Source organism: Pezoporus occidentalis, unplaced genomic scaffold (assembly GCF_034315485.1).
Source record: "Pezoporus occidentalis ecotype Australia unplaced genomic scaffold, CSIRO_AGI_Poc_V1 ctg212, whole genome shotgun sequence".
Lineage (NCBI taxonomy): Eukaryota > Metazoa > Chordata > Aves > Psittaciformes > Psittacidae > Pezoporus > Pezoporus occidentalis.
In genome coordinates this window covers 746,086-758,500 of record NW_026913987.1, presented here as the reverse complement: position 1 = coordinate 758,500, position 12,415 = coordinate 746,086, and the positions used below count along the sequence as shown (strand labels likewise).

General features: G+C 39.6%; 1 protein-coding gene across 2 annotated transcripts in view; it reads right to left on the bottom strand.

Moving 5' to 3' along the window:
* The window catches only part of FAM120A (family with sequence similarity 120 member A), a 55,153-nt gene that overhangs the window by 23,209 nt on the left and 19,529 nt on the right, over nt 1–12,415 (bottom strand). For both annotated transcript variants that reach the window (XM_062619583.1, XM_062619582.1), the window contains exons 4-10: nt 12,162–12,290; nt 11,579–11,675; nt 10,450–10,550; nt 9,896–10,179; nt 8,409–8,496; nt 4,807–5,031; nt 1,251–1,425 (exon numbers count right to left, since the gene is read on the bottom strand). In XM_062619583.1, coding sequence (XP_062475567.1) covers nt 1,251–1,425; nt 4,807–5,031; nt 8,409–8,496; nt 9,896–10,179; nt 10,450–10,550; nt 11,579–11,675; nt 12,162–12,290 — 1,099 coding nt within the window. The remainder of the gene's footprint in view (nt 1–1,250; nt 1,426–4,806; nt 5,032–8,408; nt 8,497–9,895; nt 10,180–10,449; nt 10,551–11,578; nt 11,676–12,161; nt 12,291–12,415) is intronic.

Here is a 12,415-nt window from a genome sequence, read left to right as displayed (position 1 = left end):
ACAAGATAAAAACATTCTGAAACCAGAAGCAGACCTTCAGCACTCAGCTTTTCCACCACTATAAACGTTGCAGTACGCTTTTAAAGACAGAAGTTGAATGAGGATAAATGTATACTGCAAATAATGTCACTGCTTTAATCCTGAAATAATCCTGTAACCTGAAATACTCCGATGTTGTGTGAGTAAGAATTAAGAACTTTGTGACAATACATGTGCTCAGATATTGTTCAAGCAAGGTAAATGTTAATTCCCACAAAATAACTGGCCAATATACACAGTTTTTCAAATATCATTGGAAGATTATCATCTCCACTATGAATGTGGAGGAAACATTTCACAATTAAAAATGGAAAAGGGAATGGGCAAAGTTTACTACTGATTCTTTTTACCCTTTTACATATGAAGACTGTAAATAATGCTTTCATAGATCCTAAATCTCCAATTCTTAAATTCAGTCTAGTGACAGCAGACTCCTATATATAAATACTACTGCTACTGCTGCCATTCCCTTAATGCTTTAGCATTCCTTTAACCTTTATAAGATGCTACTGTAAAGTTCAATCACTTCTTTGTATGCATTTCATTATACACTCTAGAATGAGGAAGTTGATTTTTCTGGAATACAGGAGACTTAAAAAGACAACTACCAGATTAATGGGCAGATTAACATTCACCTGAACCAGCAAAGGATCTTTCCCTAAGTCTGTCTGCAGAAGTTCAGTCTCCTCCCACCCAGATCTACCTTCATCATGCCTACACCTGACCTCTAAGGATGCTAAATCATGTTTTTATAGGCCAGCACCTGAAGGACACTAGACACTTGCCAATCTCCCTGCACTGCGTGTTTTGGAAGACAGGGTAAGATAATACATGTCATTTGCCAAAAAAAAAAAATAAATCATATGCATATGCACAGAAGTCTTCTACAATTCAGTTCTGCCATGTGCTTTGAACGTTCCATCTCAAACTGATATTACTTGCTGCAAGCCCGACAGCAGCTTGAGCAGACATCTTAACAACAGCTAGAGCCTGCTTAGAAATGGTGACGTTTCCGATTCTTAAACTACAACAGGACATAAAATTTCAAATCAGCAATACTTTCTCCTGTTATCCATGGGATCAAATAAGCATAAATTCCCCAGGACCAGCTACACAGATGAAATCTTAGAAGCTATTCTCAGTCAAATCACAGCACAAATGGATATGAAAACACAGCAAAGGAAATAAAGAACGGATTCTACAGTACATACATTCTGGTGGAAGTCTGTTCTTTCTAAAAGCAAGTCTTTCAGTTTTCTTTCTGCTTTCTGCCAAACTAAACAGGACTCCGTAAACATACTGACGAACTGGCCTATAAAGGAGAGCAGCAGGAGGCAGGTCTTTGTTGGCTTCATCTTCTATAGAAACAGCAACTTTGATTTCACCCTTTGGCATGAAAGAAAGCAGAAGAAGATAACATGATAGAGTGCACAGGAAGCATTGAGGCATGAATGGTAACCAAATCAGCTCTACTATAAATCCCATCTAGTCAATAAAAACGTGATTCAGCAATAAGATGAATCTTAGGTATGTGAAGATAACACCAGTGTACGATTTCCATGCACCCTACTTGTTTTCCTCTAGTTAAGTATCCAGGCTCTGATCATTCTTGTTGATTTCTTCTTTTACTTCTTTATCACACACCTCTTTTTTTACCTTTTGCCTGGACTATCTGTAGGTGAAGATTACCTAAACAGTGATCCTCAAATGTGGATACTTTGAAGAGTGAAATAGCACACCTGAATGCAGCACTGTGCTTTCAGACAGTCAAAGCCCATTTGAAGCTGATCTAGATTTCATATAGTCATTTAAAAAAAAAATTAATGCTGTCTAAGAACCCCTTTCTGGTGCAAGGATTTGAAACAGTACTGGGGACTTGCTGGAAAAAAACATTATGAGAAGACCTGGTCAAAAAATCATAGCTGGGTTTTGAATGCGTATAAGGAAAGTTTTAGCATTTTATACTTTTTCAGATAAAAGTATGAAAGAACCCTCCAGCATTCTCTCTCAAAACAGCAGCAACATTCTGTGTTTTGTGTGTCTGCACTTCCAACCATGTTAAGATTTCCTTGGAAAACAACTGACTTCACTGCATTGCTCCCAGGTGCCAGCCTTCATTTCCAGCACTGTCAAGCACTGCTCCATTTTGCTATTTTCACTTAACCCACACCCCACATTTAAACTGTCCTACCAATGAATACTGTAGGTAACATCCTGTAATGACTGCATGAGGGTACCGTCAGGTTGAACTCAGACAACACTACATTAGGTGTAACGCTATGTCTATAAGGTGTCTCTCTCTACATAACAGCAACGTAACCTGGAACACTTCTATGTGCCAGTTTCTGAAGAATCCCATAATTATTCAGTGAGATACCTGTCAGTGTACTCATGCTGCACTTTAGGTCCCCTGTGCATACCTGTTCAAAAGCACTTCAGATAGTGGGGAAAGAAAAACAGTCTTAAGTAGTACGGATTTATTTTTTATGCAGTCATCTCTAGATTGATTTTTTTCTCTCTGTTGGGAGAGGATATCTCAAATGCAGGCATTTCATTTGCTTCCTCCCACTGCGAGATATGATACCCCAAGTTGGGTGGGAGTGTTGATCTGCTCTTCAGAGGGATCTGGACAGGCTGGATCCATGGGCTGTGTATGACGTTCGAAAAGGTAAAGTGCTGGGTCCTGCACTTGGGCCACAACCACCCCATGGAACACCGTAGGCTTGGGAAGAGTGGATGTAAAGCTGCTCCTAGAAAAGGACCTGTGGGAGCTGACTGACGGAGCCAGACATGAGCAGCTTGTGCTCAGGCAGCCAAGAAGCCAGTGGCATCCTAGCCTGTACCAGAAATAGCGTGGCCAGAAGGGCCATGGAAGTGACTGTCCCCCTGTATCCAGCACTGGTGAGGCCACACCTTGAACCCTGTGCTCAGCTCTGGGCCCCTCACTACAAGAGACATTGAGGTGCTGGAGGGGGGCCAGAGAAGGGCAGCAGAGCTGGTGCAGGGCCTGGAGCACAAGTGTGATGGAGAACGGCTGAGGGACCTGGGGGATTCAGTCTGGAGAAGAGAAGGCTCAGGGGGGACCTCATGGCTCCCTATAACTACCTGACAGGAGGATGGAGCCAGGAGGGGCTGGGCTCTGCTCCCAAGGAACAAGGGATGGGACAAGAGGGAACAGCCTCAAACTGCACCAGGGCAGGTTTAGGATGGATATTAGGAAAAAATTTCCTCACCAAAATGCTGCTCAGGCAGTGGAACAGGCTGCCCAGGGCAGTGGTGGGGTCACCATGCATGGAGGTATTTAAGACATGTAGATGATATAGATGTGGCAATTAGGAACATGGTTTAGTGGTGGGCTGGGCAGTGCTGGGTTTACAGTTGGACTCAATGATCTTAAGGTGTTTTCCAACCTAAATGATTCCATGATTAAACATCAAGTAGTATTTAAATGTATTAAGAATATTTGGCCATGCACAGTGTGAAACTCAACTGGGATCAATGGTCTTCATACACCCTTTGATTCTCCTGTATTTTTATTTGATAAAGAAATGTTAGAATAAAGAAATGGCAGCACTACATGGTTCAAAACACACACATGGAAATAGGAAATCCAAACATCAACCTTGATGCAGAAACTTTTCTTTTTTATGGATTTCAGATCTCCACTAGAGAGAGGATTATTATTGTCCTGAAGCAGACTGTTGAAATGAATATAAAGGAATAGGCATGTGGACAGTGCCATTTTGCTAGATGCTGTGCAAATATGTACACTGAATGGGCTTGATGAATGAAAACCAGGACTAAGGTGTTTTTATCACTGAAGAGGAAGGAAAAAGATTGAAGTTGTCTCATTCTGGGACTCATCTGTTTGCAGTTAAAAGGAACAACGAACTTGGGTCTTTTGAGACTACACTGAGTCAAATACAAAGGTGTGCAGGAACACCTCTGTTCTAGCTCCTTCCTGGCTCAACACAAACCAGACTTCAGCAGCTCCCAGACACACTGGAGCAGATTACCACTGCCTACTTCTGTGAGAAGCTCTCCCATTGCTTTTCAAGGTGTCCTTATGTGACCATTAGGATAGATTTTTTTTCTGCCGGACACAATGAGCAGAGTCCTAAGCTGTGTGAAAATGCTTGCAGCTCACCCGGGATCTGAAGGCCAGCACATGATATAGCCAAACAACAAAATAAGCCATCAGAAACATTCTGCCAACTAAAATTAACAAAAATTCAGATCATCATCGAGTTCCTCTATAATTACATTCCAGGATCATACAAAAGGGATTTTTCATTTCATAGCTGCCATGTTTCTATCAGGGCTAGCTACCAGGGATAGGAGGGATCAGGTTCTGAGGGAAAACAATCTAAGTGTTTTTGAACACCAAAAATAGAAAAGACTTGGCACAGACACCAGACCACATACGCAGGAGTTCTCAGATCGAAACAAGCTCCATATAAACACACACACATATATCTATTAGATATATCTCCATATATTAATATATGCAGATATTTTTATATATCTACACACATAGGTATCTAAAGAAATTATTTTGTAAGTAAACGCTTCTAATTACAGTCATCTATTTATTGGAAAAATGTACTAGACAGATCAGTGGTTAGAAAACAGGAGAAAAGATTGTTAGCAGTGATAAATATGGATCCAAACTCAAAAGCATGATATATGATGTACGTTTATGATACTCTTTAGCCAGAAAAGCAAGTGCATCGTTATTTCACAGTACCTCATTTTTAAATGTCATACCTTGGTTAGGACATGGAAGATGTAAGGATACATTAACCCCTTCTTATGCCTGTGTTCTGCCACTCTTAATACTTCAGGTGCTACAGGAGGTAATGGAGGGGTAGTAATATCCATGTGGTTTCTGGTGGGCATTGACAACAGGCATGGGATTTGTGGATTACTGGTTTGATTCCCTTTGACATCGGCTGCCTGACTTCCTGAAGAAGCACTAGAGGAACCTTCTGCCTGTAACAGAACAAACAAAATCAAGTGCTTTTGAACATGAACAGAAACATGCAAGGAGATGAGCCAAGAGAAACTGCAAGTTTCCTTCTTCACCCACAATGAGAACAGTAAGCCTTCCCATCATGTTGTATCAGTGCGTAGAATAAATTACCCAAACCTGGCTGCAAGTGTTCCAGAAGATCTAAGCTGTCAGCCACTGTTTGCTGAATAAATAAGTATTATGGTAAAGCTTTAACTTCTTAACAACAACAGGAATTATTATCTTTAATTTTTAGTTACACAATGCAGAAAGAGGACTGATGACCTTTTAATTAAATGTGAGCAGCCTTGTATCTAGAGTATTTCCAAGATACTACCAACTACATGGGTTAACTGACAGTCATCAAGCCTATAATTTCTCTAGACTTCCATTAACACATCCCTTCCCAGTTTGCATTTCAAATAGAAGCAGGAAACACTACACCTTTCATTTTAAAGACATTTATAGACATTATTATAGACTATATAGTGTATGAACGCAAAAGCTTTGTAAATGTGTTGTTCTTTTTAATATAAAATTATTTTGTCTGAAATGATTGTAAGAGAAAATAGCAACATGTTCTGACTGCACCATTAATGTGGCATTTATCAGGAAAAATGTCAAAATTATACTGTAAACTTCCTGGTGAATAAGCCTTTTGAAAGCATTTATATTGTATTGCTCACAAATACTACCAAGAAAAGTAGTTAATTCCTAAAAATCCTTGTCTTCAAACCGGAAAGCTGTTTTACCTTTAGAGTTGTTATTAGTTTCATGCCTATACACTATCATAGTAATATTAAAAACTTCTGAAACTGAAGTTTGATTTATTCTCTTGATGATAAATCGTGCATGAGTAAAAACCTGGAATCAAAATGGCCCAAGCCATGAAATCCCACAGAACAAGGTACATAAAAACCAGACCCAAACAAGCTCAGCTTGTTCACTCTTCTGAAAAATACAAACCTGCATGTTAAAACCTAAAAACACCCCTCCCCAAAAACCCTCTAGAGAAAGGTCTGTATAAGTAAAAACATGCTTGAAGCAAAATATCAAAGGGGCAATGTTTATTTTCAGATGACATTTCAGACACACAGTCAAAGAGGATGTTACTGAAAGAATGTATTTTGCATATTTTAGAGCTGGTAATCTAGATTTTATTTATAAAAATGAAAATACACAGAAGAAATGGTTAAAACCTGTAAAGCAGAACACTTCTAACACAACATACTAATACAGAATGATTTAGAGACACATGAGCTATCACAGCTCTATTAATTCTGTATCATATTATCAAATATGTACCAGTTTAAACATTTTTGTCTCTGTTTTCTATTACCCCAACAATTAAAAGTCAGTGACAGTGGACCCCAGAGACCAGTTTACAGACTGCTGCTTACTGAGGGCACAGAGTAAAGATGACAAAACCCCAACTGACAGCAACGCTTTCCCCATTTGCCAGGTTGTCCTGGAGCTGCTCCAGTGATAATCATAGAATCACAGACTGTTTTGTGTTGGAAGGGACCTTAAAGCTCATCCAGCTCCAATCCCTGCCATGGTCAGGGTCCCCTTCCACTAGTCACGTTGTATCAGTCCCATCCAACCTGGCCTTGAACGCTGCCAGGGATGGGGCAGCCACAGCTTCTCTGGGCACCCTGTGCCAGCGTCTCAGCACCCTCACAGGGAAGAGCTTCTGCCTAAGAGCTCAGCTCAGTCTCCCCTCTGGCAGGTTAAAGCCATTCCCTTTTGTTGTCCTGTCCTAACAGGCCCTTGTCAAAAGCTCCAGATCTAGTCATCCTCCTTTAGGTTTTGGAAGAATAGTAGTATTCAAACACTTCACCTGAGGAGCTACCACAGTTAAACATGTGGGGTTTCTTTTGTTAGCGATATACCTCCAACCTGAATGAGGTGAGCATACTTCTGTCATGTGTAATCATGTGGTGAGACAACTATGAGCAAGGGATCTTGACATTTAAGTCAAGTGAAAGGAGTGTCAAACTGCCGCTAGCTGTCTAATCTATGCCAGATTTTCAGCACTTTAGCTCAGAAATTCACGAAGCTCTTTCAGTTGAAAACTTTAGGAAATACTTTTTTTTTGGCATCATCTCTACAATAATGAGCTCATCTACAAAACGTACTCTTAATTCTCCCTGTCATGCTCAACAGATACAACTGTCTTATGTGACTGAATTAAATATTACAATACTGAATTGATATTAAAAAAAAGCACAGGCAAGTAAACTCACAAGCATTTATCTAGGAAGTTGGAGGCATTTAAGCTGGACTGGGAAGCTGAGTGGCTGCTCACACAGCTGGAATTCAGTATGAAAACAGGGCTGCAGCTGGGATGAAGTACCAGCCTTCAAACATGGCCCAGCAAACAGAGAAGGAATGTAATAGGTCAAATTAGCATTTGCATATGGTGACTAATCCCCCGGGAAATACAGTTATCATACGGGGCGTAGTCTGCAAAAATAATAACCACTGATGGATGAAATCATCAGCTTGATATTTTAAGCACAAAGCCCAAGTTTACTGGAATTTCTATGCCAAAGGTATAGGAAAATGTTCTGTTTGCCTGCAGTGTAACTCACTCGTGATTGGGTTTTTCTGACACAAAATTAAGAGTTGAACAGTTCCAGCACAAAATGCAGAGATATTAAGTGCAAATGCTTGGAACATTCTTTCCAAACACAGTTCAACCTTGAAACACAGACCATAATACCCCTTCATTTGACAATGGGTTTAGATGTTGAAAATAATTAATAGAATGATGTTATGTCTTTAGCAAGGGTTTAATTATCCCACCCTTCCTTAGTTAGGTAGCAATACGTTCTAACTAGTCCCACTGAAGTACTTCAGTATGTATTATGTAAAAATCCTACTAGGTGGTTATAAAGGACTTCCACTCCTCAGCTGAGTTTTAATACAATGGTCTGTTGCTAACACTGAAATGTGTGCTAGAGCTGCTCTTACTTCACTGCAGGTTATACAAAATGGACTCTGAATCCACAGACAAACCACTGTAATCCTTAGGAAAAAACAAACCAATGAACTACTGTAAACACAGATAGCAGTATCTAAGGATATAAGGGAGAGTGTTAGCTAAGGAGTAAACAAATGTATTGGTTTCTGTTTTCTATGTACTATTTTCTAACGTACCCTATTTAATTTTCATGTATTCACTACAATACTCCTTGGAAAACTTCTGACTGTCCATTAAAGTTCTTGTTTTGTAATTCACCAAACTGTGTAAAAGTTTACACTAAACCCTACAGATCAATATTGAAAATTCTACTCAGAGTTTTCTGTCTAGCACAAAAGAGTAAGTTGTGATGTTGGGAACTTCAGGAATTACCTTTGTTTGGTCTCTCAGCTCTCCACGTGTTTGACTTTCTGACTGGACTCCTGGTTTTTCCCAGCCAATTTTGTTCCCACTGACATGGCTGAAGGAGAACACAAAGAACAACAGCATTTCAAAGTACTGCTAAACAGAGTAGGATAAATCCTTGGTGACCTTTAGTGGAACTAAGGGGCCAGAGATCCAGGGATGCTATCTATGTATTAGAAATGTCAATTTGTAAGAGTCTTGAAGAGACTTTAATACCAACATTTATTGATTTGTACTATATCAACGTCTGGATTGTATTTAAAGAGCTGTATATTACAGTGACTAAATGCTCATGTAGGGAAAATTCTTGACTGAACTTTAAAATATTTGTCACTATGTCAAGTAATTTCCCTCAAACTGTGACACAGAATCATAGAACAGTTTGGGTTGGAAGGGACCTTCAAAAAGTCATAAATGACACTGTCTAGATTTCAGTTTCTAAACTTACTCCAAACGTACTGCATAAAATGTGAGACAACACTATCAGAAATACTGAAAAATACCTTTTGCTGTTTTTTCTAAAGCAGGTACATTCCCAGTTCTATGCTGCATGGCAGCCATGTAAACATGCTTGTTTTACTAAGCAGAACACCTGATAATATTCAAAGTTAACAGACTGCACCAAAAAAGTGAAGTCTAAGCCATCACACATTATTGTAGACACATTCAGAATTTACTACCCGGTAGTAACTGACTATGATGCACAGCACCAAACTTTCAGAGGCACTCACAGACCTGCTGATGCCCCAGGGATGTGATTCTCACACCATCACCCCTAATAAGACTAAAGGAAACACAAACTGCCTCTGTTCAGATTTCATTTTTGTGGTTCAGGAAGCAGTAGTTACATCAAAATCTGCATAACTTCATTGCTAAGGACAGACAGACAATTTAGTGCTAGTCAGAAATACTCCGGCAGTAAATAAGGCACCTTAGTAGAACAGAGAAAAACCCTTTTCCCTGCTGCTTTGTTCCACACACAGCCTGGCAATGAGGGCTTGAGTCACTGTCCTGAAGGGTGAATTTCTGACATTCACACCAGATTTCTTTGCAAAGCCACATTAATCCCAAAATTTAAGTAGTGTAAACACTACAAATTCAGTGAAGTTTTAATGAATTATACTGTGAAGTGGAAATATTTCTTTTATACAAAGAACTCGAAGGCTTTATGACATTTACAAAATCTCGCTGTCTCCTTCTTTCAATAAAACAGAAGGGCAGAAATGGAAAAACACCCAAAGTTATTTGGGTTTGGATTTTTGCTTGTTAAGGAAACTGTGACCACAGAGAGCAGCCATAGTGTCTGCAGACACAGTAATATCAGACTGTTTTTTTAAGGCCTACCCCATCACTAATTTGCAGATTTCTTACTTTCACAATACTGCTGAACAATTTTGAAAGTAAATTTATCTTAACAGAAGCCAAGTAAGAAAATACCCTCATCGAAAACTTACTTCACTGCACCTCCATTGCCTTCATCATTGTCAGAGGACGAAGATGTAGAAGAGGCAGGAAAATAGGTAGAATCCACATGATTAGGGCTTCCACTCTGAGTTGGATTGATTGGAGAAGATCGTTCATACAATGGTGTATGTTTTCCTTCATGAGGAATGTTACTGTAGTTGTTCTGCTCAGAAAGACTTTTTCCACCTGTTTCCAAGGTGATGGCTGGCTCAGAGAGACTATATGGGTATGGACCCTGGCCTTGGGCCCCACCCTGGCTGGACATCTGCTGGGCCTAAAATCAAGCAATCTTTCTTAAGTGAAGGCATCAAAAAGGCTTTTCTTCTAACACAGAATACATTTTCCAAATGTACATATTAAAACTCAGGCCTCTTGGACATGGACAGAAATTGCACTACCAGAGTCTGTAGATCACTATAGTTTCAGACTCAGAATTCAATCATTAAATGCCCATGCTAAATTAGATAGACCTTTCCCACCTTGATTTTAGTTTGATGAGCACAGCAGGCTTCTCCCAAAAAGAAGGGCAGAGGGCTAGACTTACCACAGGTTTTGCTTGTAGTGAGGTCTGTGGAATGTTAAGCATCTGAGAAGGAACATATGGTGGCACTATCCCAGGCATACCAAACTGATTTGGTCTGGCTGCTACATTGCAAACAGGGATGGGGAAAAAGAAAAAAGAAAAAAAAAAAACCAAACGCTCACTATTTGACACAAATGTTACCCTGTTAATCCTTTTGCTCTCATGGTTTACTTATTCATCCTGTTAGCATTGCTGCCTTCTAGGATGCCTTTAAGTCAGTTTTATTCATCTTTGCCTAAATAAAAATACTTTGTAGCTTGTGAAGCCTCCCTTTGCTTTTGTCACCTCTCAGTTCATTACCTCACAGTTCTGTTCTATCTGGGTATCAAAGGAAGCTTAACAGGAAAAAGCCCCAGAGCTGTCGTAATGAAGAAGCTGGCAAAACCAACGTCACACGGACACTATCATTTGAGTATCTGACCTAGAGTAGTCTCAATGCCCTTTAGTGCAGGTCTTTGAATGTAAATATGGACATCTATTCCCCCCAAAAAAATTGAGAAGAAAAAAAATAGTCTGTATTATTATTATAGTGTTACCCAGTGTGGCAACTGAATTTAGGAAATTTCAGCTCTAATTAGTTTTAGTGTTAAGAATGATGTGTGTGGAGTAAAACCTGTGTCCATACAGTTGATTTGTAAGCCTGGAGAAAACTATCCATGGCTGCAATTTCAGCAGGTATGCTATGACATGAAAAAAACCAATCAAAGGCTATAAAGGGATTTCTACAACATGTCAGGTGAATCCAGTGAAAAACAGGAAATATGTTTTATAGAACAGAAACAGGAACTGTCTCTATGACTGGAACCAGTAACCAGACAGGAGCTCCTTACAGGACCCTACTGTCCAGTGTCCAATGCCAGAACCAATGCAGCAATAGCTAAGAGGAAAATCAGTGCAGGTTGTTCTCTTTTTGGGGAAAGAACATAACCTCTGCACGCATTGTATAAAAACCTTCTTTTGAAATCTCATAAACAAGAGTCAATGAAAACTGCCAAAGAATATGAACATTTTTATAAGAGCCTGTTAATGATACTATTTCTGGTTTATCCCAGGTTTTAGTTCAAATGAAGAGTCTTACTGAACTACTTACCTAGGTAATGTTGTGGATGAAATGGCATAGGTTTATTAGTTGCTGAATAATAAGCAACTGCTCTCTTAAATCGAGTAACTTTGTCATCTGTTCTAGACTAAAATAAAGAAGAAAAGATGTCGGCACAAATCCAGGCATATCACCTACAGGTCAGCACGGTACCACAGTTAACATATACTGCATCACATAGGGGATTAATACCTATTGACCCTTGGGACTACAGCACTACTACTGTATAAGAAATATGTCAATCCATGTAAGGATAAAGCTTGAAAGTATCACCTTCATGTGCCACTGACTCCCAATGACAGTGCACAAAGACAGACTACAAAACCCCTCTGGGTATCAAAACCCCTTTGATTATCAAGAATTTAAAGAACTGAGGATAAATGCAGTATTTTTACCTCTGGAAAGTAAAATTAGGGTATCTAAGACACTGCATATACCAAAAGATTCGTATTACCAGCTGATGCAAACCACTGTTTTTATAGAATGCAATTCTTCAACACAAATGTATAATGCCGTTGGTTTTTATATAAAAAACCCCAACAAACCCAAACCAGTATTTTGTGTTATACGTTACCTGTGAATGCTGAAAAACATCTTTTGCTATGGCATCCAGATCAGTGGTGTCCTGAATGTTACGGACATAGTCAGCGACAGCTTTGATCACTACGTCACACGGTGGTAAAACTAACTGGTGAGCACGTACCTGTGCAAACAAACACACAGGCCAGTTTGAACCAACAGGGGAGTGCAGGAGACATCGCTTAGATGGCAGAAAATTAAGCTGCTTATTTACTGAAAACATCAGCTCTGGGACAACAGCACAAGAGG